This window comes from Ovis canadensis, chromosome 21 (assembly GCF_042477335.2).
Source record: "Ovis canadensis isolate MfBH-ARS-UI-01 breed Bighorn chromosome 21, ARS-UI_OviCan_v2, whole genome shotgun sequence".
Taxonomy (NCBI): Eukaryota; Metazoa; Chordata; class Mammalia; order Artiodactyla; family Bovidae; genus Ovis; species Ovis canadensis.
The window spans coordinates 17,147,091-17,173,453 of record NC_091265.1 but is presented as its reverse complement, the minus strand read 5'-3'; the positions used below and the strand labels follow the sequence as shown (position 1 = coordinate 17,173,453).

General features: G+C 49.3%; 1 protein-coding gene across 20 annotated transcripts in view; it reads right to left on the bottom strand.

Moving 5' to 3' along the window:
* Positions 1-5,092: 5,092 nt before the first annotated feature.
* Positions 5,093-26,363, bottom strand: part of SMCO4 (single-pass membrane protein with coiled-coil domains 4) — a 75,899-nt gene continuing 54,628 nt past the window's right edge. For 19 of the 20 annotated variants that reach the window (XM_069565166.1, XM_069565173.1, XM_069565156.1 and 16 more), the window contains one exon: positions 5,093-5,833. In XM_069565166.1, the coding sequence (XP_069421267.1) occupies positions 5,573-5,752 (180 nt within the window). In that variant the 5' untranslated portion in view covers positions 5,753-5,833 and the 3' untranslated portion in view covers positions 5,093-5,572. Of the gene's footprint in view, positions 5,834-10,678; positions 11,716-26,363 lie in introns of those variants that run through there. The other variant, XM_069565172.1, reaches the window with a different exon arrangement.

The following is a 26,363-nucleotide window of genomic DNA, read 5'->3' as shown; positions in this document are numbered from 1 at the left end:
CCCTCGTGGCCTTATCAACCATTTAGTTTTTTCCCTCTTGTGCACTGCGTTCTTTCGCTTGTTCAGAGCTCTTTACTGGTCTTCTCAGAGCTCATCATTTACAGGAAGTAGACAAAGATACATAAATTTTGTAAATGTTTCTGGAACTTGAAAAGACAGCCTCTGTTTTTAGAGACAGAATTTGATATAAGTCAGATTTATTGATATTTTATTATGTGGTTTGGGTCTTCTAAATCCTTATTTTTTATTTACTTGCCCTGTCATGAGCTGAAAATGGTGAATTGAAGTCTCCACTTATTAATACTAATAGGCTTCTACCACCCTTTGTAGTTCCTGTAATTTTTAATGAGAAAAATCTGATTTTCCACATGTCTATAATTTTGTATCTTCATGTGAATTATACACTTCATCACCATGTGTCCTTTCTCTTAGGTTTTCGCTACGATTCATCTGGAACAGTGAGGCTGTAAACACTGCCTCCCTTTTGTTTCTCTGACAATGTCATTTTTTCATGATTACAGATATAAGTATTTAAAGCTGTAAATGTTCCTCTCAACACTCCTTGAATGGCATTATTTCCACATGTATCATTGATATATCATACTTTTTGCCCATCAGGTGTTCAGAATCACTTCAAGATGTATCTTTTTTTATATAGAGTATACTTGGATTTTCCTTACAATCCAGTTTGAGTCTTTTTCTTTAAGTGTATTGGGACCATTTACATTTACATACATGACAGCTATTTGGTCTTGCTTTCTTCATCATATTTTACATGACACGTGGTCTTTCCACTAATGTTTTAAAATAACTTCCTATATTTGACTGTTTCCTTTGTTTATGTATGTGCTATGATCATTCAAGAAAAAATTTATACTCTCTTACCTTTCAATGGCTACCTTATTTACAAATCTGACCTTCAGATATCTAAGTGTGGTCTTCTTTATGTTTGATCTTGCTTTAAATTGTTATAATTCTTGAATCTCTGAGTCTTTTTTTCATTGTTTTTGAAAATTTTTAAGCTAATTTTTATTTCTGTCCCATGTGTGCTCTTAAAAACTGATTATTCTCTCTTGAATGAAAAGATCTATATTTATCTACTAGATTAAGTTTGTTAATATTGTAATTCAAATCTGTATCTTTGTTTTTTTCAGCTTTTGATCTATCCACTTAAAATCTCCAACTAAAACTGTTGATCTCTTTCTAGTCGATTGTAGTCACTTGCTTTATATATTTTGATGCTATATTGGCAGCAACATACATATCCATGATCATAATATCATTTGTTACTAATAATATATGACACCCTTTGCCCCTTACAGCATATTCATCTTGTAATTGTTTTGCTAATGTTAAAATTACTGCCATGGCTTTTGTTCAATCTTGTTGACATGTATTTTTTCCATCCATTTTTTACTTGTCGGTCTTTAATACACTTTGGCTTTAAATATGTCTTTTGTGGATATTACTACATCTTTGAAAACCCAACCTGGCAGGGAATTTCAATGTCTCTGGAGAATCTAGGTGAAGGAACTAGATAGAAAGACCTTCAAGGAGGCTGTAATACAATTAGAGGTAGAAGTAACTCCAGGTGGAGGGCCTTGCGGGAGGAGTTCCTCATGGACTTCTTAATTTGTTCCAGTCCAAAGAAGGTGATGCCTTGGGAGTTGGGCCTAATCCCAAAAAGCTCACTGTGCTCTCTGAAAGAGTGGCTGTGATCCATGTAGCTAGCTGTGCTTTGTTCCAATCAGAAAAGGAACAGTCACAGGCTGGAGAAGTTTTCTTCCTGGGAGGGTTCAAAGACAGACAGCCTTCTATACGATGGGGAAGTGAACAAAGGAAACATAGACCCTTAACCATGGCATCACTGAGCACCCAAAGTTCCCTCTGGTCTACCTTCCTGCAGTTATTACTCAACAGCTCGAGATTAAAAGCTTTTTGAAAAGACTGGCTCCTTTCCACAGACCTGGCAGGTGGGGAGATAATACGGATGACCCAGCTGGAATACACTGAAGTCAGAAACATTTGCCTTGTAGAGTAATGAGCAAATACTCAGAACAACAGAGGATAGCCTGGCTACTGCAAGACACAAAGAGGCCTAACAGAGTGGGTGAGGCAGGACACAGGCTCACAACTGTGCTTCCCTGGTCTTTGAAGCATGGGGCAGGTGGGACAGGACTTTCAGAGTACGTGCAAGCACCTACGCAATCCTAGTACAGATATTCTGGAAGGATCGGGAGGAAGCTACTCATCTATTTCCTTGATCCAAAGATTCTGTATCTCATTTTTAATGTTTAAGCAAGTCTGTGGCAAATACTCAAGAGAACATAGAATTAAACTTGGTTCCTAAAAAAAAAAAAGTATTCAAAGTAGAGGAGATAGAGACTTCCCTGGAAGTCCAGAGGTTGTGACTCTGCCTTCCAGTGCATGAGGGGGTGGGGGCGGGTTCGATCTCTGGTCAGAGAGCTGAGACCCCACAGGCCTCACAGCCAAAATGCCCAAAGCACAAAAAACAGAAGCAATATTGTAACAAATTCAATACAGACTTTCAAAATGGTCCGCATCAAAAAAATCTAAAAAAGAAAAGAAGCAAAACAGACATCTTCAGGTGACTAAGCATTGGGGGCATTTTTAATATGGAGCTATAAAAGATAAACATATCCATGTACACACACACATACACATACATCCACACGCGTGTATGTGATGGCAGACTTCCAAAATGAAATCTAAGAGCCATAATTTCAAGAGATGTCCTTCTTTCTCTGCCTCTAGCAAGTAAATAATGATGTTAAGATCCTTTCAGGGAAAGGAGGACAACAATCATCTCTTTCATTGTCCTAAACAACCCTGAAGCAGGTGTTAAAAACCATATCCATCTTACAGATGAGTCTAGCCTCTTGTTTCCTTCCTGGTGGCTCATGAAGGATGCAGGAGGGAAGACGGCATGTGCTGCTCTTTGAACCAACCGAGCAGGAATTAAAGGGGTGACTTTAGAACCAGCAGATACACAGACACATCTTGGTACAACTTTCTTAAAACACGTCAAGTAACACCTTTCAAGCCAATGACAATGGTTTTGGGGGTTTATTTTGGCTGCACCACGTGGTATGCAGGATCTTAGTTCCCCAAAAAGGGATCAAATCCAAGGCCCTGCACTGGAAGCAAGGAGTCTTAACCACTGGACCATCAGGGAAGTCCCTAACAATGGCCTCTATTCCTGTTTCTAATCTGATTCCTCTTTTGGAATTTGCTTTTTGAGAAACCTTACGCTCAGAAATGAGGATTCCGAAAACCAAGAGCCCCCAGATCCTGCTGAAGAACCACAGCACAACTTTCTGTGAAACTCCTAATAAACCATTCAACTTGGCTTTGAAGCTGTTGAATAACTGGGCAAAATTTAGAAGATGTGTCTCAAATCATTACCCAGTGCCTCCACAGTAGAGTACCATTTACCCTGAGATCTGTTCGGTTCCATGTAAATTGGCGTTTCGTTCCTGCCAGGAGGGGGCTCACATCAAAGCTGTGTTCACTTCCAGGAGTCCATTCTCAGCCCACTGCTGGTAACGGTCCATTCACCAAGCCCGCCTGGTAAGTGCCTCCACTGAGAACCCAGGACCAGTCCACCAGGCCTCTGGGCGGACAGTAAAGAGGGAAGCAGTGGGAGAACAGAAGAGCCAGAGGCACCCGGAGGCTCTGTTGCCAGGGTGACGCACGGTGCCCAGGAGGCCGGCCTCCAGGCACGCCCTGGGGTTTGAGCACACTGACAAGAAGGAAGGAAAGGGCTGTTTATTGAGCATCTACTGTCCGAGGCCCAGTGCCATGCATCCCCCCAACACCCTCTGCATCAGTAGTAACATGACCTTGCCTGATGCAGCGGGCAGCTGCAGCTCACATCATGGACGACCGAGGTAACCTGGCTAGTAAGGGGTTGGGGGAGGACTCAGTCCTTGCTGCTGAAGCCTCACACTCTTCTCATATCACCCCTAGAATGTCCTAAGCACGAGCACTAAGACGCTTTCATGAGGAGCCTGTGGAACAGGCTTTTCTCTTCATCACCATGAGGGTGAGAGACTGAGCAGGTATCAGACACTCGGTGGATAAAGCTGAATCACAACAGCCTGTTGGTCCAAAGACGGTGTCTAAGACTGTCCACATGTTTTGGGCAGGAAAGCTTGCTTTAGGCTGGAAGAGTAGAGAGGACGAAATTAGTGTTTTTTAAGAGCCTGGCATGCCCTGGCCGAGGCTCTGCCCCTGACTCCTGCCCCAGTGAGTGTCCTGGGGACGATTGCCTCCAGGCATCCCCAGACCAACAAGCTCCTTTGAGAACCAGCCTCTACACTTGATAAAAACTTGAGCAAATCTTTTTCCAGGGCCATGACACATGTCTCCCTCAGAGGCACACAGAGCGTCAGCTGGAGCCCCTCCTTCCAGCAGCTACTTCGTCTTCTGAGAGACTCACTCCAAGGGGCTGCATGTCCCCAGAACACGCCTTCACAGTCAGAGTGAGTCACGCAGCCCGCGAGATTAAACAAGTGCTCCTCTCCCCACAAACCTCCCCCAGTCAGCAGTGATCATGGAACAGACACCCTTGGAACAGCTGCCAGGCATCTGACTTTAGAAAGGGGCCCGCTGCATCCAGCAGGCAGGGCAGCAGACGATGCCCGCGGAATACAACGAAGCAGCCCATCCAGCCTGCACCCAAAACTCAGCTGGACTGTGCCTGCCGGCCCCTCTGCAGGACAGAACAAAGCCTGAGCTGGACCTCCAAGTCCAGGTCTGTGGTGCTCTTTGCTCACCGGTGTCTAAGGCGCTTGTGGACAACTCCTAGTTTGCTGTAACAGACCGATTAATGCCTCCTTTCTGGCCCTCTCGAGATTCTCTCAATCTTAAAACGAGCCAGTCAAATAGCATGATTTTACTGAGAGTGATTCACAGTGGGGAATGAAGGGCAAGGTGGACAAAGCCCCGGGGACTGGGGGCCAGAGGGACACTGCCCAGCCAGAGGGAAGACCCCCACAGACAGACAACACCTTCTTGTGGTCCCTGAAGAGCAAAGACCACCTCCTGGCAAAACAAGACAGATGTCCAATTTAAGGCTATTATCTCCTTTATTCAAAAAATAAATATTTCACTTTTGAATCGACATATATTTCAAATCACATGAAGCACAGAGAAGAATTACAGTCCCTTCGGAAATCGTGAACACGTGTAGCAAAGAGTCATGTTCAAAGCAACAGGGATGGGGTAAGAAGCACTGATCCCAACTGATCCGTGACCCAGAGATTCCTCCTCTCACCAGGTGAAGCTGTCGACATATCCATTAGAGGAGAGAAACACACACACACACACCACACACACACACACACACATACACACACACACGGCTTTGAAGTCTGAAAGGCACATGAAGTGGACCATAAGGTGTATGGCACATTCAGTGATAAAACGTTCCCTATTCCCTACCCGAGAAAAGTGGAGAAACTTTAATCAAGTCACAGACCAGAGAAGACAGGGGGCCCCTGCTTAGAGCTCAGGAGGCCCTGCGCACGGGAGCCGCTCGTCTGCGCCCTCACTCGGCGCTGGCGGGGCGCGTGGCCACGTACACGAACACCACGATGAGCAGCACCACCACGGCCAGCGTGGGCAGCACCACGGTGGTGATCTGCCGCCGCGCCTCCTGCATGGCTTGCTTCCGCTCCTTCTTGTCGCGGGACGTCTCCTTCTTGGGCTTCCCCTTGAGCTGCCGCATCTTCCCGGGCTGCTAGGAGGGCGCGTCTGGAGCCGGTTCCGACGGGAGGACCACACCCCTCAGGTCAAGGCGCCGGATCTCCTGCGAGAAAACCACGGTCAAGAACCAACAGAGGCAAAAGGGAAAGGAATCCAGAGTGAAAGGCAACGCTAAACCAGGAGGAGGATCTGCAAGTCGAGGCCCAGGGGGAAGGACAGAAGAGGCCTGGCCATGCCTCCGGAAGGCAGGCGGCGGGGACAGGCCAGGGATTTCCTGGGCAGTGAGACAGGGCTTCTCAGCCCCACGGCAGCCGGCCGGGCGTGGGCACAGATGGACACCAGTGCAATGGCACCCCACTCCAGTACTCTTGCCTGGAAAATCCCATGGCTGGAGGAGCCTGGTGGGCTGCAGTCCATGGGGTCGCTAAGAGTCGGACAGGACTGAGCGATTTCACTTTCACTTTTCACTTGCATGCATTGGAGAAGGAAATGGCAACCCACTCCAGTGTTCTTGCCTGGAGAATCCCAGGGACGGGGGAGCCTAGTGGGCTGCCGTCTATGGGGTCGCACAGAGTCGGACAGGACTGAAGCGACTTAGCAGCAGCAGCAGCAGCAGCTTTCGTGGTATGAAGAGAGCGCTGACTGCCGCCTCCCCTCAGCGGGTGCGAGGCACCCTTCTCCCGCTCAAGCCTCCATGTACTTAACTCCTTCTAAACCCACCATCTCCCCAGCCAAGCCCAGCGCCATACCGCCCACGGCTCCCCCGACCGGGGCCGCCTCAGTGCGGCTGCAGAGAGCCGGGGCACCGCTGCCTCTGCCTCTCCGTGGGTTCCCTCGCCCGCCCACCCACACATCCTACGTGCCAGGCTCTGCTCGCCGGGCTGAGGAAGGCGTGGCACCCTCGGTCTGTGCGCACGGATAGCATGCTCCAAGGATGCACCCTGGGCTGCAGGCAGAGTGGAGAGCTGGCACAGACAGACATAATGGGAGACCGGCTGAACCCAGGGCCCCACCGCCCACTCAACCCACGTCTGTAAAGTCTGTGCCCCGGGGAGGCGCTCCGGGGGTGCAGCGGTGCTGTCCGGGGCCGGGGAAGGAAGGAAACCCGGGCGTAACTCCGCGCAAGTCCCATCCCGAGTTTAAAGCAACAGAAACAGGCTGCGGCCGAGTTAAATTGAGTTTAGGCCGTGGCCTTGGGCACCGCACGGGATCAAGGACAGTGTGACAAGGGGCTTCCCTGGTAGCTCAGTGGTAAAGAACCCGCCTGCAATGCAGGAGACGGGGGTTCGATCCCTGGGTCGGGAAGATCCCCTGGAGGAGGAAACGGCAGCCCACTCCAGTATTCTTGCCTGGGAAATCCCACGGACCGAGGAGCCTGGCAGGCTGCAGTCCGTGGGGTCGCAGAATCGGACACTACTGAGCACTCCGGAGCCAGCGGCCATCCCGGGAGCCCACTGACACCTCCGGTCTCAAGGCGGCCTAGGGGCTGGAGCGCAGCCTGGCCGCCGCCTGGAGCCAGGCGGGGTGGCGGTGAGGTGGACCAGACAGGCCGCTGTCACTGCTCCGGAGGACCCCCCGGGGCCCAGCTTTCCTGCGTCACCACGTGCGCATGACCAGACACGCTGAGGCCCAGTACACCCACAGCCCAGCCATCCAATCTCCACAGCGAGGCGCGTGCTCTCTGAGTACAGCGAAGGAGCGGAGGGTGAGTACTGGGCAGGGAAGTAAGAGAGACAAACGCCAACCAAAACCTCCCGGGCCCTGGTAGGAGTCAGGCCCTTTGGGGGGCAGAGGAGCAGCGGGCACCAGTACTCCTCTAAGAGAGACATGTGAAGTGGCAGGACATGGAACGTGAGGTCCCAGCTGGGAAAGGACGCCGTTCTTAAGAAAGGAAGAGTGGCTGTTTTCCAAAGCCTGATGGGAATCATACGTTTGCCTAAATGGGGCTGCCCGGAACATTTACTATTTGCTGTTGGCTGGCATCATGTCAGCCCGCTACAGGAACATCAGCCCTCTTGCACTTTGAGAAACTCCGCCTGACTATGGATAATACAAAACAGATACTGGGGTCTGGGACGAGAGGAGTGGTAAGAGACTAGGAGCCCTCTACCAACAGGCCACTACTTTTTAGGACCTGACAGGTGTAGGAGCCCCTGGCTTTACAAACTCTCCTTTTTTACAAACCCTCCTTTTCAAATCTTTCAGAAAACTGGCAGGCTAACCTGGGTTCAAACTCAGGACGATCACTTGCTGGCTGAATGGTCTGGGGCTTCACAAAGCCTCAGTGTCAGAAGTTCCCCGAGGCTTAAAAAAGCCTCATTCCTGGAGATAGTGCAGGTCTGGCCAGGACTTAGGGGACAAACACAGGCTCAGTGGTGGCCTCCCTGCTCTCAGTCACCTGTGCCATGGGCCTGAAACACAGCCTGGAGCGCTCCTTCGGCCAAAGAGGGGGTAATGGGGAGGGAGGGGAAACGCCTCTGAGCTGACAGCCGAGGGGAGGAGAAAGGGTCCAGCGGGACAAAGCCCCGGGAAGGGCGGCAGGCAGAGGGAGTGGACAGAGCCCGAAGGGTGACAGGAGGGGACATGGAGATGGCAGTGAGGCCAGGCCACCCAGGGGCTGCTGGACCACAGCTAGGGGTCAGGCTTCACTCTCAGAGCAGCGTGAGGGCTGCATACAGGGAGGCGCAAGCTTTAAAAAGCTCTTCAGGCCTGTCCATGGAGACTTGGGTATAGGGGGATGAAAAGGAAGGTGCTTAGAGCTGGCCAGGGAGGGACAAGGGTGGCTCAGACATGGTGGGGACAACCAGTAGTGATAAAGACAAGGGTAAAGTGAAAGTTGCTCAGAAGTGTCCAACTCTTTGCAACCCCATGGACTGTAGCCCGCCAGGGTCCTCTGTCCATGGAATTCTCCAGGCAAAAATACTGGAGTGGGTAGCCATTCCCTTCTCCAGGGGATCTTCCCAATCCAGGGATCAAACCTGGGACTCCTGCATTGCAGGCAGGTTCTTTACCATCTGAGCCACCAGGGAAGCCAGGTTTGATACAACGAACAAGACCTAACGACAGATTAGACATGGCGCCAGAGGAAAAGAGAGTCATGGGGAAGACCTCAGGTTTGGAGCTTGAGCATCTGGGTGGATGGTGACCACCCTCATTGCGGTAAAGGGGAATCATGGGAAGTGGGGCTGGATTTGAGAAAGGCCATCAGGGCTCTGCTTGCACCTATCCACACGTGAGGCAGCCCCTCAGACATCAGCGTGAAGACACTCAGGAAGTGGGGAGGACAGGAGTCTAGAGCTTGGCCTGGGCTGAAGGTCTGTACTGGAAGTCACCAGCGATTGAGGACGAGAGCTCAGCAAGGACAAGGCAGATGCAGAAGAGGGCCTGGCCCGAGCATCTGACAGAGAGCTCAGGGAGCGTGCGTGTGTGTGTGTGTCTGTGTGTGTGTCTGTGGGAGTGGGGGTTTGGGGGATGGGGGAGCCTGTGGAGAAGACTGTGAAGCCCTGGGGTGAAGACGAGAAAAGACTCTGGAGCCCTGGGGACCAAGAGGCGAGAAGAGCATGCTGTAAAGTACAGGCCTCTGGACCTGGGGACTCGGGGAGCTGCCAAGAGGAACTTCATTTAGGGGGCGGGAGGGGAGCGCCCAGGCTGGGGCTATTACAGGAGAGGTCACACACTGTCCCTGAGCAGACAGAAGCTGTGCCCGACTGTAAATGACAAGCCTCTTCCTTCACTGAGAAAGTTTCACCGTGAAAATGATGTCAGCTGAACCAAAGTGTTTGCAGTGCACAGCTGATCAACATCCCATCACAAACTGCTTAGTCCTGTGAGGACTCGTGGCCAGAGACTCACACCCCAGCCCTGGGCCTGGTCCTTGGACAGACAGCTGGTCTGAAGCTCCGCAGGAAGCCCCTGGGGGGTCCAGAGAGAAACGCTGAGGATGTATGAGGGCTCCCACAGAAGGGAGAAAACCTCAAGGCTGAAGAAAAGGAGGGGTATCTTCAGGAGAAAGCTGAGAGCACAGAAGGACAGCTCTGCCTTTGAGAGAAGCTAAGGGGATCCAGTGGGAGGCAAGACAAAGACGACGGGTTCAGGGGGCAGGTCTGAACGGCCTGGAGGGGATGAGAGGCTTTCCCTTCTCAGTGAAAGAGCGGAGGGCTTCCAGGGAAACCTAGGGAGCTGGGAGGTAGGCTCAAGGGAAGAGGAGGCAGGAATAATCCTGGTGGAGAAGGAGAAGTCAAGCCGAGAAGGGAAACACCAGCCCGCACGGCCAACCCCGCTGCGTCCTCCGTGTCCATGTCCCGCCCCCGGCAGGCTGAGGACCGGCTCACCCACTCTGGCCACAGCTGCCTGGACCGGGGGGCTAGCCAGTCCCGGGGTGGCTCCCCCAGGTCTGCCAGACCTTTGGAATGTGTGGCGCTGCCTGGAAAGGAAGTCGGGCCAATCCACCTCTATTTCAGAAGTCTAAACTAAGAAACCTGAATGGACACTGAAGCTGGAAAACCCTGCAGGGGCAGGCGCCGGGGAAGCAACCTGAGGCCATGCGCAGCAGCCGGCAGAGGAGGCCGCGCTGCGGACAGGAGCTGGGGTGCAGGGGCTCCTGAGAGCTGAGGAGCAGGTCCGCTGCGGTCTCCAGCACAGCCTGCAAGGGCCTGCTGGCCACAGGCTCCCGAGCCGACCTGTGTACACATGCTTCTGAATCCTAGCATAGACATCTCTTTGAACTGGAGTTATTTCCAGTGGGTCACTGTGGCCTCTAATGAAGGAGCCCTGGCTAAAATGATTGTTCCAGTTTTACAAATGAGGAGACCAAAATGAGGGAGTGGCGGAGTCCTAAGTCAAACCCACAGCAGTCTGACCCTGAAGCCCAACTCCTCACCATCCTCCAGTCCCTTCCCCATGGACCTTCCCAACCCTTTACCCCCTTTGCGGCAACATCACTGCTCACCAGCCTCCGTCAGAGAGAAAGTCGAAGATGAAGCTCACGAGGTGCAGTCTGGCTCTTTCCCAGCAAGCAGCCCAGGCCGGATCGAGGCCACTAGCTGAGTTCTAGCTTTAGAGCCCAACTGTGACTTCCCCCGGCCACCCCGCTGTCTCGAGCTCCCCTACCAAAGAAATGGAAGACTTCACAAACACTGGAGTTCCACCGATGCCCCTCCCCTGCCAACAGGCCCATAGCAACTGGTCAGCACTGGAACATTCCAACTGGTCCCCAGTGCGTGGATAGAAGGGAGGAGGGTAGAGAAGAGGAGGAAACACATCCTTTAGTTTTGACTCATTTTATGGATTTTCGTGAAGCTTTCCAGTCTTTTTGCTATATTTTTGTTCAGTCACTAAGACTGAACTTGTGTCTAAGTTGTGTCTGACTCTGTGACCCCATGGACTTCAACACAGGAGGCCTCTCTGTCCTTCACCATCTCCCAGAGCTTGCTCAAACTTATATCCATTGAGTCGGTGATGCCATCCAACCATCTCAACCCCTTCTCCTCCTGCCCTCAATCTTGCCCAGCATCAGGGTCTTTTCCAATGAGTTGCTCTTTGCATCAGGTGGCCAAAGTATTGGAGTTTCAGGATCAGTCCTTCCAGTGAATATTCAGGGTTGATTTCCTTTCGGATTGACTGGTTTGATCTTGTTGTCCAAGGGACTCTCAAGAGTCAAAAGCATCAATTCTTTGGCTTCAGCCTCCTTTACAGTCCAATTTTCACATCCGTACATGCCTACCAGGAAAACCATAGCCTTTTCTATATATGCGTGTGCATGTGTGTGTATACTACATGTATGCATACACGTGCTTATTAAAAGCTTTATGTATATTTCTTCCAACTTAGAGATCATAATGTGCATAGCATCCTTAGAATTTATGAGGGAAACAGTCAGGAGCAGAGGTTAGAACGTGGGTTTGATACCAGGTCTGAGCCTCAGCCGCGCCATGTCTAGTTATACAACCCTGGGCAATGTACTTAATCTCTCATGGGCTTTCCTCTGTAAAATGGGACAAGAAAACCTGTTTTGTGGAGTTACTGAAAAAAAAAGAGAAAGACCAAAGTATTGATTAACAGGCCAAACTAGATGCTCAATAAGCGAATGCAGAGTAACACAGTCTCCAGGGATGTTTGTGCAGTGCAGATGCAGGTAAGGAGGGAGACACCAGGGAACTCTGCCCTGTTTTGGTTTTGAACCATATAACCCCTGGATGACAGAATCCCCCAGTTTTTCTCTCTTCCCTGCGGAAAACCACCAGTTACCAATCTGCTGTTGGGCAGGTTTTCCCAAAGGTTTAATGGGAGAAGTGGGCTGGCATGGCAACTGAAGGAAGGCTCAGAATCACAGAGACCAGGCCCAGCTCCTGTATCCCAGATGGGCTAGGCCAGCACTGCCGTATGGCAGCCAGAGTCACATGCAGCTAGCTACGAGCCCTGAGACATGGTGCAATCCAAACTGAGCTGAACTGCAATTTGAAATATTTGAAATACCCACCAGAGATTGAAGACTCAGTACTAAAAGAAAGAATATAAAAGATCTCATTAATATCGTCTATATCAATTACAAGAAATGCCAGTATTTTGGAGACACTAGGTCCAATACGCTATGCTACTAAAGTCATTTCGCCTGTCTCCTTCTGTCTTAATGTGGGCTACTCGGAAGCGTCAGATTCCATGAGTGGCTCTACTTGGCACTCTAACTGAGCAGCCCTGCGCCTGCCCCATGCAAATAAGCACCAGGTTCAGCCCCTGAGAAGTTCCCACATCACAGCCGCAACTCACAGTGGCGGGGACTCGAGACCTCTCACAGTCCAGCCCGTGGATCTCTCCAGCCTCCTCACACCTCCTGTGACCCACAGCTACCGACACACCTGAGCACTCACCCCACGCACTCACACCCCACGTCCATGGTTACACCCACGCTGGAGCTCTGTCACGCGCCACCCCCCTGCGTAACTCTCATGCCCTTGCCCATGCACTGGCATCCTCTCAGTGCACTCATCCGTGGTCCACCCTATGCCCGGCCTTCAGCACTCCCTCCTTGGCACCAGCTCAGCACTCAGTCTATGCCTTTATTGCAGCACTGGCCTCTGATGTTCCCACAGGACCATGCACTTCCCCTAGGCTGGCCGGATGCCTCTCACATAACGGGTGCTCAAACAAGCACCTCTGGATTGAACATCAAAGGTGGAAGAGTTTAATACAAGCAGTTATCTTACATACTAACCACAGAGTTACAGCAGAGAAGAAAAAGTTATAGCAGAAAATAACCAAGCAGCTAGCTGCCACTTAGAAATGCTCATCTCATTCTCAACACAAGGTTGGTATCCTCACTCCCATTTTATATGAAGAAACTGAGTTTCGGAAAGCATGGCGATTTGCCCACATCAAAGACTAATCAACACAGTCTCCATCCCAGTGTAAATCCCATAATGTGTGTGTGTTCAGTCACTAAGTTATGACTCTTTGCAACCCCACAGACTGCAGCACACACCAGGCTTTCCTGTCCTTGACCATTTCCCAGAGTTTGCTCAAACTCATGTCTATTGAGTCGGTGATGTCATCCAACCATCTCACCCTCTTCTCCTCCTGCCCTCAGTGGTTCCCAGCATCAGGGTCTTTTCCAGTGAGTCAGCTCTTTCCATCAGGTGGCCAAAGTATTGAAGCTTCAGCTTCAGGATCTGTCCTTGCAATCACTATTCAGGGTTGATTTCCTTTAGGACTGATCGGTTTGATCTCCTTGAAGTCCAAGGGACTCTAAAGAATCTTCTCTAGCACCACAATTCGAAAAACATCATCACTCATTAAACACTGAGTGAATGAATGGACCGAGGATTTGAACTTGGACTTAATTCCAAGTCCATGCGTCCTCTTTGCATGACCCCACAGTGCCTCTCGGTCACCCCACAATTAAGAATGTCACCTGTCACATCCTGAAGACTCACTTGCTGCTGGACTACTGCACTAAACCCCTCTGCATGTCTGTGCGCTCAGTTGCTAAGCTGTGTCTGACTCTTTGAGACCCCATGGATGTCTGCCAGTATCCTGTCCACGGGATCCTCCAGGTAAGAATACTGGAGTGGGTTGCCATTTCCTTCTTCAGGGGATCTTCCTGACCCAGGGGTCAAACCTGGGTCTCCTGCATTGCAGTCAGATACTTTACCACTGAGCCACCTGGGAGGCCCCACTAAATCCCTCTACAAATACACAAACCTCTATCCCACTTTGCAGACTAGGGAACTGAGGCTCAGAGAAGAGCCAGGCCAGAGTGCATCTGGGATTCTGCCCCAGTCCTCTGCCTGCTCCAGTCCTACAGCGGCCTCCAGGTGGCCAGGCCGTCCCTTAGAAGCACACGGAATGACGGGGCACAGGGTCAAGGGTCCACATAGGCTCCTGCCTGTTAGCTCCTGAGGGAGGCTGTGCGGAGCAGGCAGGGTGAGCGGGAGCCAGGCCTTCCATAGCCTGCCTCACTTAGCAGAGGGTAAAGCCTGTTCCTGACCTGCCCCAGGTCCTGGACGGTATCCTGCACAGCCCCCACAGGCTGGGCCGCTGTCCTGGGTTTAAAGACACACTGCCTGCTGTTTGGACCCACCATGGGTTAGGCGGCCTGAAAAGCCCCCAGGATGTCCCCGACCGTTCGAGGGGCGCCCGAAGGAGCAGCATGTCCGGGTGACCACGTGGAGGGGCTGTGGGTTGCGGCCCTCCTCCCCACACCGGCGACGGGAGGACGGAAACCAGGCCCAGGGGCAGCCCCAGGGAGGCCACTCCCGGGGTGACGGCCGGAGACTGCCGCCCTCCTCCGTGCTGTCCACTGGTTCAAAGCCCCTGGACCTTCTGTCCCCAGAAAAGGCAGTGAGCACGACGTGCTCGTGGAGAAAATGCTGCAGGCTTCTCCTACTTCCAAATCAGGAATGCAAACAAAAGAAGATCCCCTGGAGAAGGAAATGGCAACCCACTCCAGTACTCTTGCCTGAAGAATCCCATGGAGGGAGGAGCCTGGTAGGCTACAGTCCATGGGGTCCTCGGACACGACTGAGCGACTTCACTTTCACTTTTAAACAGCACAGAAGACAGGGTAGGCTTCCCTGATGGCTAGGTGGTAAAGAATCCGCCTGCAATGCAGGAGACCCCAGGTCGATCCCTGGGTCAGGAAGACCCCCTGGAGAAGGAAACGACAGCCCACTCCACTAATTCTTGCCTGGAGAATCCCATGGACCGATGAGCCAAGAGTCAGACACAACTGAGCGACTAACCCACCACCACCAAGAAGGGTGTCTGCGCAGGGGCCGCGGGACCTCACCAGTTCTTCTGGGTGTGTCAGGAGGCCTACCTGCTCCGCGCTCCTGGCCACGAACCCCGGGAAGCTGTCCTGAGTGCAGGGAAATGTAAGCGGCTCATTGGGGGAGCCTGCTTTACTTTCTGTCCTCAGATTTAGCCACAAGGGGCCAGAGATGACCCCACTCCCGCCTGCCGGCTAGAAGGGGCAGAGCCCAGCGGGTCTCTGGGAAAACTGAGCAGGCTGGGAGTCTGCATGTGCGGCTGACATTTGTGCCTCCTGAGGGCGCAGCTGTGAGCGCACAGAGACAGCCCCCCAGGCTGCAAAACCCCACTGACCACAGCCTCAACACCCCACTGGCCACGGCCTCGGGGCGTCGAGCACACAGACGCTGACAGACGCCAACCCGTGCACGCTTCTCTCATCAAGGTTAGGAAAAAAAGAAAATAGGTAATTGGGTGGGGTAAAATAGGTAATAGCAGGGTCAGCTACTCCTAAATAAAAATTCAGAACACTAAAAGAACCTCGGGGTGGGCTGCTGAATAACACAGACGTAAAAAGCTGGGGGTCTCAATAAGCGGGATGAGGAGCCTTCCTGCCAAGTGCTTCTGCATAGAATCTGTCTCCTCACGCGGTGACTCTGCCCTTTTTAACGAGAAGGAGGAGTGTACATGGCAACTTCATGTCTGGGTTCTAACTCCCATCCTGGCACTTGTAGGGTCTGGGCAAGGAACCTTTAGTCTCTTAGACCTTCAATGACTGTTTCTAAAACAGGGATTAAAAATTCCTAGCATTCAAATAGTTTTTGGGCATCTATGTCAGGAGACATGGTGGGTAGTTTACAGGAACATGGGGGATGGACAACCCACGAATGAATAGACTGTGTATCAGATGATGCTATGCTTTAGAGAAAACAAAGATGAGGGAAACAGAAGCTGCAAATTTAGAGAAATCAATCAAGGAAGGTTCCTGAGAAAGTGGACCGGACACTCCAGGAGGCGAGAAAGTGACCGAGGCAAGTCTGGAGTCACTGGATGGCTCTGCCTGTGATGAGAAGAGCAACGCTGGGCTGCTGGCTGTGGGAAGCCAGAGCTGAGGCCGGGAAAGGGGTCAGATGCCAGTGAGCCACTCAGGAGGGACGTGGTGGCTTGGTCCCTGGAGGGGCAGGTAGGCTGAAAAGCAGCCGGGCAGAGTGCTTTCTGAAGGGAGTGCCAACATGACTCACCAGCAGACTGGAAAGGGAGTGTGAAATAATACGACTCACGGTTCTGTGGCCCAAGCAGAGGCACACACGGGGCAGGGGAAAGATGGGGGGGTGGTCATGAGGCAGGCAAAGCGATGGACGCCCAGACGCTGATGGATCTCATCACTAACCCGTGACGGCCCACTGCCCTCCTTCGAAGACACGTCAGAGTTAAATTTACAGTGATCAGCAACTTCAAGCATAGCAATTTGTTTTAACTAGTTGACCTGAAGCAAACTCAACCACAGAAAGAGCAAAGGAGACAACTAAACAGAAGCAAAGGAATGTGAAAGTCCTGTAAGAGGGTCCAAAACAGTAACTTCTGAAATGGTTAAGATGCCCAGAAAGAAATACAGTTAACAGCTGCACATACCACACAAATTAAAACCAAAGTTTTACGGATGACATCGGATATGACTTAGTGACTGGACACCAATGTAACCTTATTATGTGCAGCATGCTCTGATATTTCATATTGTGTTTCATTAGGGAAAATGCCACTTCAATCCATGGACAATGACTTGCAGTCAAAAAAACACTGAAAGGAGACCAGGAAGGGCTGGTAAATGTTTCAATCTCATTCCCAGAAGAAGTCGCAGAAACAGCCCGACAGCCTTTTTCACCTTGATGAATAACAAGCTCTTCTGAGAATGAAATGAAAGAAACACATGTGAAGTTACAAGCTCTTCTAGGTATTGTCATTCCTTAAGTGGCAATTCTTGATTCAAACCTGCAGGTTCCCTGAACCTCATCTGCTATTCAACTAGGTCCTCTCAGATCCTAGGTACTGAAAGTAAGCATCACTAATTTATCACTTTGGTAATGAGAGCTCAACTCTGTGACAGGCGAAAACTAAGACAAGGTTGAAGGAAAATTCCTGAAGGTAAACTTACCAGCCAGTTACATGCACTGCACTGGATGTCTATTTTTTTAAGGCAGTGTTTCTCTAACTTTTCCATCTCAAACATGACAGAGAGGGGTGGAGAATCAATCCTGGAGGCAAAGCCAATTCAAGACTAAAATTGTAATTGTCTCCTCTTTTATTTGAAAGTGTTGAGCAATTATATATATTAGCCCTTGCTGTTCACTTGGGATGTGCATGGCACTGTGCTAAGGGGGCTCTCAGTGTCCCAGGCAAGGAATGTTTTTGTTTCTTTTTTTAATTGGGCTGTGCCAGGTCTTAGTTGTGGCACACGGGTTCTTCAGTCTTTGATGTGGCATGCAGGATGCTTAGCCTCGGCATGTGAACTTAGCTGTAGCATGTGAACTCTTAGTTGGGACATGTAGGATCTAATTTCTGGACCAGGGATCGAACCTGGGTCATTGGGAACCTGAGCAGTGGGAGCTCAGAGTCCTAGCCACTGGACCACCAGGGATGTCCTGAGAAATGAGGTCTTGAAAGTCAGTGTAACCTGCCCAGGACCACGAAGCAAGGAAGTGATGGGACAGATTCAAATGTACCCAGTCTAGCTTCAGAACCCTGCTGTAACCACTAAGCTATTTGAATTCCCCTCCAACAAGGAGCCATATTTGTTTTCAGTTCAGTTCAGTCGCTTAGTCATATCCGACTTTTTGCAACCTCACGGACTGCAGCAGGCCAGGCTTCCCTGTCCATCACAAGCTCCAGGAGCATGCTCAAACTCATGTCCATTGAGTCAGTGATGTCATACGACCATCTTATCCTCTGTCATCCCCTTCTCCTCCCACCTTCAATCTTTCCCAGCATCAAGGTCTTTTCCAATGAGTCGGTTCTTTGCATCAGGTGGCCAAAGGACTGGAGCTTCAGCTTTAGCATCAGTCCTTCCAGTGAATATTCAGGACTCATTTCCTTTAGGATGGACTGGTTGGATCTCCTTGCAGAGCAAGGGACTCTCAAGACTCTTCTCCAAAACCACAGTTCAAGAGCATCAATTCTTCGGTGCTCAGATTTCTTTGTAGTCCAAATCTCACATCCCATACGTGACTACTGGAAAAACAATAGCTTTGACTGGACGGACCTTTGTCTGCAAGGTGATGTCTCTGCTTTTTAATATGTTGTATAGTTTGGTCATAGCTTTTCTTCCAAGGAGCCAGCGTCTTTTAATTTCATGGCTGCAGTCACCATCTACAATGATTTTGGAGCCCCCCAAAATAAAGTCTGTCACTGTTTCCATTGTTTCCCCATCTATTTGCCATGAAGTGATGGGACCGAATGCCATGATCTTAGTTTTCTGAATGCTGAGTTTTAGGCCAACTTTTCCACTCTCCTCTTTTACTTCCATCAAGAGGCTCTTTAGTTCTTCTTTGCTTTCTGCCATAAGGGTAGGGTCATCTGCATATCTGAGGTTACTGATATTTCTCCCAGCAATCTTGATTCTAGCTTATGCTTCATCCAGCCTGGCACTTTGCATGATGTACTCTGCATATAAGTTAAATAAGCAGGATGACAATAACAGCCTTGACATACTCCTTTCCCGATTTGGAACCAGTATGTTGTTGCATGTCCAGTTCTAACTGTTGCTTCTTGACCTACATACAGATTTCTCAGGAGGCAGGTAAGGTGGTCTGGTATTCCAATCTCTTGAAGAATTTTCCACAGTTTGTTGTGATCCACACAGTCAAAGGCTTTGGCATAGTCAATAAAGCAGATGTTTTCCTGGAACTCTCTTGCTTTTTCTATGATCCAATGGATGTTGGCAATTTGACCTCTGATTCCTCTGCCTTTTCTAAATCCAGCTTGAACATCTGGAAGTTCATGGTTCACGTACTGTTAAGCCTGGCTTAGAGGATTTTGAGCATTACTTGGCTAGCCTGTGAGATGAGTGCAATTGTGTGTGTGTGTGTGTGGTTTGAGCATTCTTTGGCATTGCCACTCTTTGGGATTGGAAAGCAAACTGACCTATAACAGTACTGTGGCCACTGCTGAGTTTTCCAAATTTGCTGGCATATTGAGTACAGCACTTTCACAGCATCATCTTTCAGGATTTGAAATAAGTCAACTGGAATTCTATCACTGCCACTAGCTTTGTTTGTAGTCATGCTTCCTAAGGCCCACTTGACTTCACATTCCAGGATGTCTGGCTCTAGGTGACTGATCACACCATCATGATCATCTGGGTCATTAAGATGTTTTTTGTATAGTTCTGCTGTGTATTCTTGCCACCTCTTCTTAATATCTTCTGCTTCTATTAGGTACATACCATTTCTGTCCTTTATTGTGCCAATTTTTGCATGAAATGTTCCCTTGGTATCACTAATTTTCTTGAAGAGATATTTAGTCTTTCCCATTCTATTGTTTTCCTCTATTTCTTTGTACTAATCACTGAGGAAGGCTTTCTTATCTCTCCTTGCTATTCTTTAGAACTCTGCATTCAAATGGGTATATCTTTCCTTTTTTTCTTTGCTTTTCTCTTCTCTTCTTTTCGCAGCTATTTGTAAGGCCTTCTCAGTCAATCATTTTGCCCTTTTTGCATTTCTTTCTCTTGGGGATGGTCTTGATCCCTGTCTCCTGTACAATGTCACAAACCTCCATCCATAGTTCTTCAGGCACTCTGTCTATCAGATCTAATCACTTGAAGCTACTTGTCACTTCCATTGTATAATTGAAAGGGATTTGATTTAGGTCATACCTGAATGGTCTAGTGGTTGTCCTTACTTTCTTCAATTTGTTTGAATTTGGCAATAAGGAGTTCATGATCTGAGCCACAGTCAGCTCCTTGTCTTGTTTTTGTTGACTGTATAGAGCTTCTCCATCTTTGGCTGCAAAGAATATAATCAGTCTGATTTCGGTGTTGACCATCTGGTGATGTCCATGTGTAGAGTCTTCTCTTGTGTTGTTGGAAGAGGGTGTTTGCTTATGACCAGTACGTTTTCTTGGCAGAACTTTGTTAGCCTTTGCCCTGCTTCATTCCATATTCCAAGGCCAAATTTGCTTGTTACTCCAGGTATCTCTTGACTTCCTACTTTCGCATTCCAGTCCCCTATAATGAAAAGGACATCTTTTTGGGGTGTTAGTTCTAGAAGGTCTTGTAGGTCTTCATAGAACTGTTCAACCTCAGCTTCTTCAGCTTTACTGGTTGGGACATAGACTTGGATTACTGTAATACTGAATGGTTTGCCTTGGAAATGAACAGAGATCATTCTCTTGTTTTTGAGATTGCATCCAAGTACTGCATTTCGGACTCTTAACTATGAGGGCAACTCCATTTCTTCTAAGGGATTCTTGCCCACAGTAGTAGATGTAATGGTCATCTGATTTAAATTCACCCATTCCAGTCCATCTTGGTTCACTGATTCCTAAAATGTCGATGTTCACTCTTGTCATCTCCTGTTTGACTACTTCCAATTTACCTTGACTCATGGACCTAACATTCTAGGTTCCTATGCAATATTGCTCTTTACAGAATCGGACTTTACTTCCATCACCAGTCACATCCACAACTGGGTGATGTTGTTGCTTTGGCTCCATCTCTTCATTCTTTCTGGAGTTATTTCTCCACTCTTCTCCAGTAACTTATTGGGCACCTACTGACCTGGGGAGCTCATCCTTCAATGTCATACCTTTCCCCTTTTCATACTGTTCATGGGGTTCACAAGACAGGAGTACTGAAGTGGTCTGCCATTCCCTTCTCCAGTGGACCATGTTTTGTCAGAACTCTCCACCATGACCTGTCTGTCTTGGGTGGCCCTACAGGGCATGGCTCATGGTTTCATTGAATTAGACAAGGCTGTGGTCCATGTGATCAGTTTGATTTGTTTTCTGTGATTGTGGTTTTCATTCTGCCTGCCCTCTGATGGATAAGGATAAGAGGCTTATGGAAGCTTCCTGATGGGAGAGACTGACTGATGGGGAAACTGGGTCTTCTTCTGATGGGTGGAGCCATGTTCAGTAAATCTTTAATCCAATTTCCTGTTGATGGGCAGGGCTGTGTTCCCTCCCTGTTGTTTGACCTGAGGGCAACTATGGTGGAGAAAGTGAAGATAATAACCTCCTTCAAAAGGTCCTGTATGTGCACTGCTGCACTCCGTGTCCCTGACCCTGCACCAGGCCACCGCCAACCACGCCTCCACCAGACACTCCTGGACACTCACGGGCAAGCCTGGCTCAGTCTCTTGTGGGGTCACTGCTCCTTTCTCCTGGGTCCTGGTGTGCACAAGGTTTTGTTTGTGCCCACCAAGAGTTTGTTTTCCCAGTCCTGTTGTAAGATCTGGTGGCTCTATGGTGGGGTTAATGGTGACCTCCAAGAGGGCTTATGCCACAGGCTGTATGACCCAGGTCTGCTGCACTCAGAGCCCCCGTGGCAGTCCACTGCTGACACGTACCTCCACAAGAGACACTCAAACACAGTTCTGGCTCAGTCTCTGTGGAGTCTCTGGGTCCTGGTGCACACAAGGTTTTGTTTGTGCCCTCCAAGAGTCTGTTTCCCCAGTCCTGTGCAATATTCTTTAAATGTTGTTTCCCTCAAACCTTTAGGTAAAACAGGACCCACAATCACCCCAAGGATCTACCCACATGATGGGCAGCACCTTGGGCGTGTGGAACCCCAAGTCTGCCAGAATGCTTCTGGCCTCCTCACACTCTGTAGCCAGGTGTGGGCTACCAGCCCTTCTCTCCTAGACACGGGACACCATCCTCATGTTCTCTTAGACATGAGCTTCATTGACAACCAATGTATCACCAGCGCCAGTTGTTTGTGGCATCTTTAAAATGAAAAATTCATCTCTAAGCTAAATCACAGCAAGTTAATTGCAGCACCTGGCTGATGGCAGACATACTGAGAGAGTGTGAAGCATTGACTCAAACATCAGATGCAAAGAACAACTGCAACCACAGGCACCCAAGACTGCATGCCTGGGCCCTTCCCTCTGTTTTTTTTTTTTTTTTGCCCTTCTCAAGCACAGTTACTGGGGCTGACCCCACAGAGGGCCAGCCTCAGAGAGAGACGGGCAAGCTCTCTAGACCACTCATCTTTTCAACAGACACTCACTGGGCACCTAAGTGCTGGGGACTAGCCAATGACACAGAGTCACTCACTCACCAGTGCATTCCATCAAGCACTTAGCAGGCACCTACTGCATGCCAGGCCCTGCTCGTCTGCACATACAGACAGATGAACTGACCAGCCCATCTTGACAGTCACTGATTCACCTGGGTGCATGAGGCACTATCCTGGCAGTGGAGACGGAATCACGAACAACACAAAGTTCCAGCTCTGATGGAACATACGTTCCAGGAAAGGCAGATGGACGAAAGACAAATCAATACATAGCGTGTCAAGGAGTGAAGTGCTGTGAAGAAAGACAAAGCAGCATAAGGTGACAGCAGAGGGCACGCTGCAATACTATCAGGGGCCCGTATCAGATTAGACAGCAGAGACCTCAAGGAGAGGCAGGATTGAGGCTTGAGCAGAACCAGGGCAGGAGGGCCTGAACAGATGGCACCTTTGCAGCACCACAATGTGGGCCCATAGGCACCTGATGCCTGGTGAGCGAGAGGAGGAGCAGGGAAGGTGAGAAGATCACACCAAAGCAGATGCCACAGACCCACAGCGAGGTCTCCAAGCCCGTTGTTTGTGCTTCACTGCAGGCCCTGACCACTGACAAAGTCCAGGTATCCTGCAAAAGGCATCAGTAAACCAGGCTGCTGTGCAGAATCGACCCAGCGGCAACACGGCCCAGTTCCCTGTATGGCATCCAGCACCCCTGACATGGTGACAGAAGGAGCCCACATGCCCTCATGCTCACAGCTTCTCATCTCGGCCAGCCTTACGCACACACAGATGAGGAAGCCTGTCTGAGCCCCTTAGTCAAAATCAGGCGCCATTTTGCCTACGTCTACATCTTTAAAATAGCCCTTCTTTGCTCCACTCTTTTCTTTTTAAAGAGTTCATCATTTTTGTCCACCTCCCCCACCAGAAGAAGTTCAGTAAGCATTTACTGAATGGTCTAAACCTGTTTCTCTTACTAATGTCACCCAAGGCAGAAGTTTGGGGGGTTTTTGGGTGCCTCCCCTTGCCCTAGTTCCTTGTATCAAATTATCCCCCAAGACCTATGTTAGGGAAATCAAAATAGAGGAAGTCTTGTTCAGGCTTCAAAGCAGGAGAGCAGGCCTCTGACCTGCCTGGACACTGCCCAGATTCCCTGCCTGCCGGCAAACACAGCAAGTCAGGCAACACTTCAGATAAGAAAGGGAGTTCAGTTCAGTCTCTCAGTCATGTCCAACTCTTTGTGACCCCATGAATTGCAGCATGCCAGGCCTCCCTGTCCATCACCAACTCTCGGAGTTCACTCAAACTCAACGTCCATCGAGTTGGTGATGCCATCCAGCCATCTCATCCTCTGTCGTCCTCTTCTCCTCCTGCCCCTAATCCCTCCCAGCATCAGAGTCTTTTCCAATGAGTCAACTCTTCACATGAGGTGGCCAAAGTACTGGAGTTTCAGCTTTAGCATCATTCCTTCCAAAGAAATCCCAGGGCTGATCTCCTTGCAGTCCAAGGGACTCTCAAGAGTCTTCTCCAACACCACAGGTCAAAAGCATCAATTCTTCAGTGCTCAGCCTTCTTCACAGTCCAACTCTCACATCCATACATGACCACGGGAAAAACCATAGCCTTGACTAGATGGACCTTAGTCAGCAAAGTAATGTCTCTGCTTTTGAATATGCTATCTAGGTTGCTCATAACTTTTCTTCCAAGGAGTAAGCGTCTTTTCATTTCATGGCTGCAATCACCATCTGCAGTGATTTTGGAGCCCAAAAAACTAAAGTCTGACACTGTTCCCACTGTTTCCCCATCTATTTCCCATGAAGTGACGGGACCGGATGCCATGATCTTCTTTTTCGGAATGTTGAGCTTTAAGCCAACTTTTTCACTCTCCTCTTTCACTTTCATCAAGAAAGCGAGTTGGTCTTGGAATTTTTGAGTCTCTGGAGGTCTGGCCAGTCCCCCAGGGTCTAATGAAATCCCATGACTCACAAACTGAAATGAACACTGTAAAATGGTCACAGTGTAAAACCAGAGCTGTGTTTTTGCATGCTAACTGATGATGACATCAGTTTGCAGCCTGGGATTACAAGCGGGAGCCCACAAAACTGCAATTTGAAATGTCACCCATGGGATGACACACCACCTTGGAACCGTTTCCCAATTGGGACCCCAGATTGCTGTTAATGAGGGCCTTTGCAGCTGAAGTCTGGATATAGGTGGGCCCAATTTGGTGATGTTTATGCTGCTATTTCTATTGTTTCTATTTATTTTCTTTTAGTGAATGCATATTGGAATTAAGTCAAATAATCTTCTACAAAAAACTGAAATTGTTTATGTGTGTAAAGAGTGGTTTCTTTTGTTAATCAATCCTTTGAACCTAAAAGGAAAGTACAACTTTTGGCAAAACAGACCTACTAATCCCTTTTCCTAAACATCTCTCAACACATTCTCCTGCTCCATCCCCACTACCACTAGGTCAGGCCCTTGTCTGGTTCATGCAGATTTTTGCAACCTGGGTTTCCCTGCCTTGCCTTGCTACTTTCTCAAGCTCTAAGTAGTACAAACATTACTAAATCTCTCTAAAATCACTGCCCATGGGTGGGTGTGGACCCACTCCACACACTTTCCCCTTCTGAGCAAAACATATGCAGTAGTAGTTGTGAAGAATCACTGTAGAAGCAAATGCAGGAGATGTACCCGTTTAAGGTATGGATGACTCATTCCCTGGTGGCTCAGACAGTAAAGAATCTGCCTGCAAGGCCATGACCCAGTTTGATCCCTTGGCAGGGAAGATGTCCTGGAGAAGGGAATGGCTATCCACTCCAGTATTCTTGCCTAGAGAATTCCATGGACAGAGGAGCCTGGCAGGCTACAGGGCATGGAACTGTAAAAAGTCGGACACGGCTGAGCAACTAACGCTTTCACTTTTTCACATGGATGACTCGTTTAAGTCACATGCATGTTTTAAAGTCTATGGCATCACCAACTCAGTGGGCATGGGTTTGAGTAAACTCCAGGAGTTGGTGATGGACAGGGAGGCCTGGCATGCTGCAGTCCATGGGGTCACAAAGAGTCGAACACGACTGAGTGACTTAACTGAACTGTTGGAGGTAAACAATCAACCAACTAATAATGAGAAAGCCAAGCTATCAGTGATTGATAATTAAACATCTGATTTCTACCAATTAAAAATTGCCACAAATTCAAGATGCTGGCAACAGCACACTCTTATTACAGTGCTGTTTGCAAAAATCTATGGGAAATTCTACGGCCTGTGTAAGTTCATGTTCTATGGGAACCTGAAACGCATGACTGCTCACATGGTGAGGAACTAGCCTCCAAGTGAAGGACGAGACAGACTTATCCAGAAACTCCAGCAGGCAGGACAGTCATCCCTCAGGATCTGCAGGGGGTTGGTTCCAGGACCCCCGTCTTCAATGTGCACCCAAGTCCCTGGTATAAAATGGCATAGTATTTGCATGTAAACTATGGCACAGCCTCCCATATACTTTAAATCATCTTTAGATTCCTTGTAATACCTAACATAATGTAAATGATATGTAATTAGTTGTTGTGTGTGACAAATTCAGCTTTTGCTTTTTGGAACTTTCTGGAATTTTTTTTCTCAAATATTTTCAGTCCAAGGCTGATTAGAGTCACCAGTGGAGAACCCAAGGACAAGGAGGTCAGACTGCAACACCAATCACATTTCAGTAGCTTTTAATGATATCCTTGTGATCAGAAGTAGATAGCCTGCAGTCATACCTTGAACTTGGAACTCCGAGACCCACACCCTTAGGAACCGCTGAAAGAAACTGCATGTCTGAATCAGATCACTGCCATCCAGGAGAAGCCTTTTAAGTAAAGACCCAGACTGAAGAATCCCTACTGTAAAATCAAACCTCCAGGATCTCCCTTGTGTAGAGTCCCATGGGGACATTCTGCAGAATGACCTAACCCCTGCCCATCTTTCAGCCCCCAGCCCAGTCCACGCCTCTAACTACAGTGGTTATGCAGCCTCCCTGAGCCCTCTGGGCATGGCACCCCCTTGCTGACCACCCAGGCCTCCACTCATGCAGTTATCTGAAATGCCCTCATACACCTCTTTTCTCCCAGCCACCCTTCCACTTGGCAAATTCCTCCTTCAAGACCCAGCTCAAGGGTCACA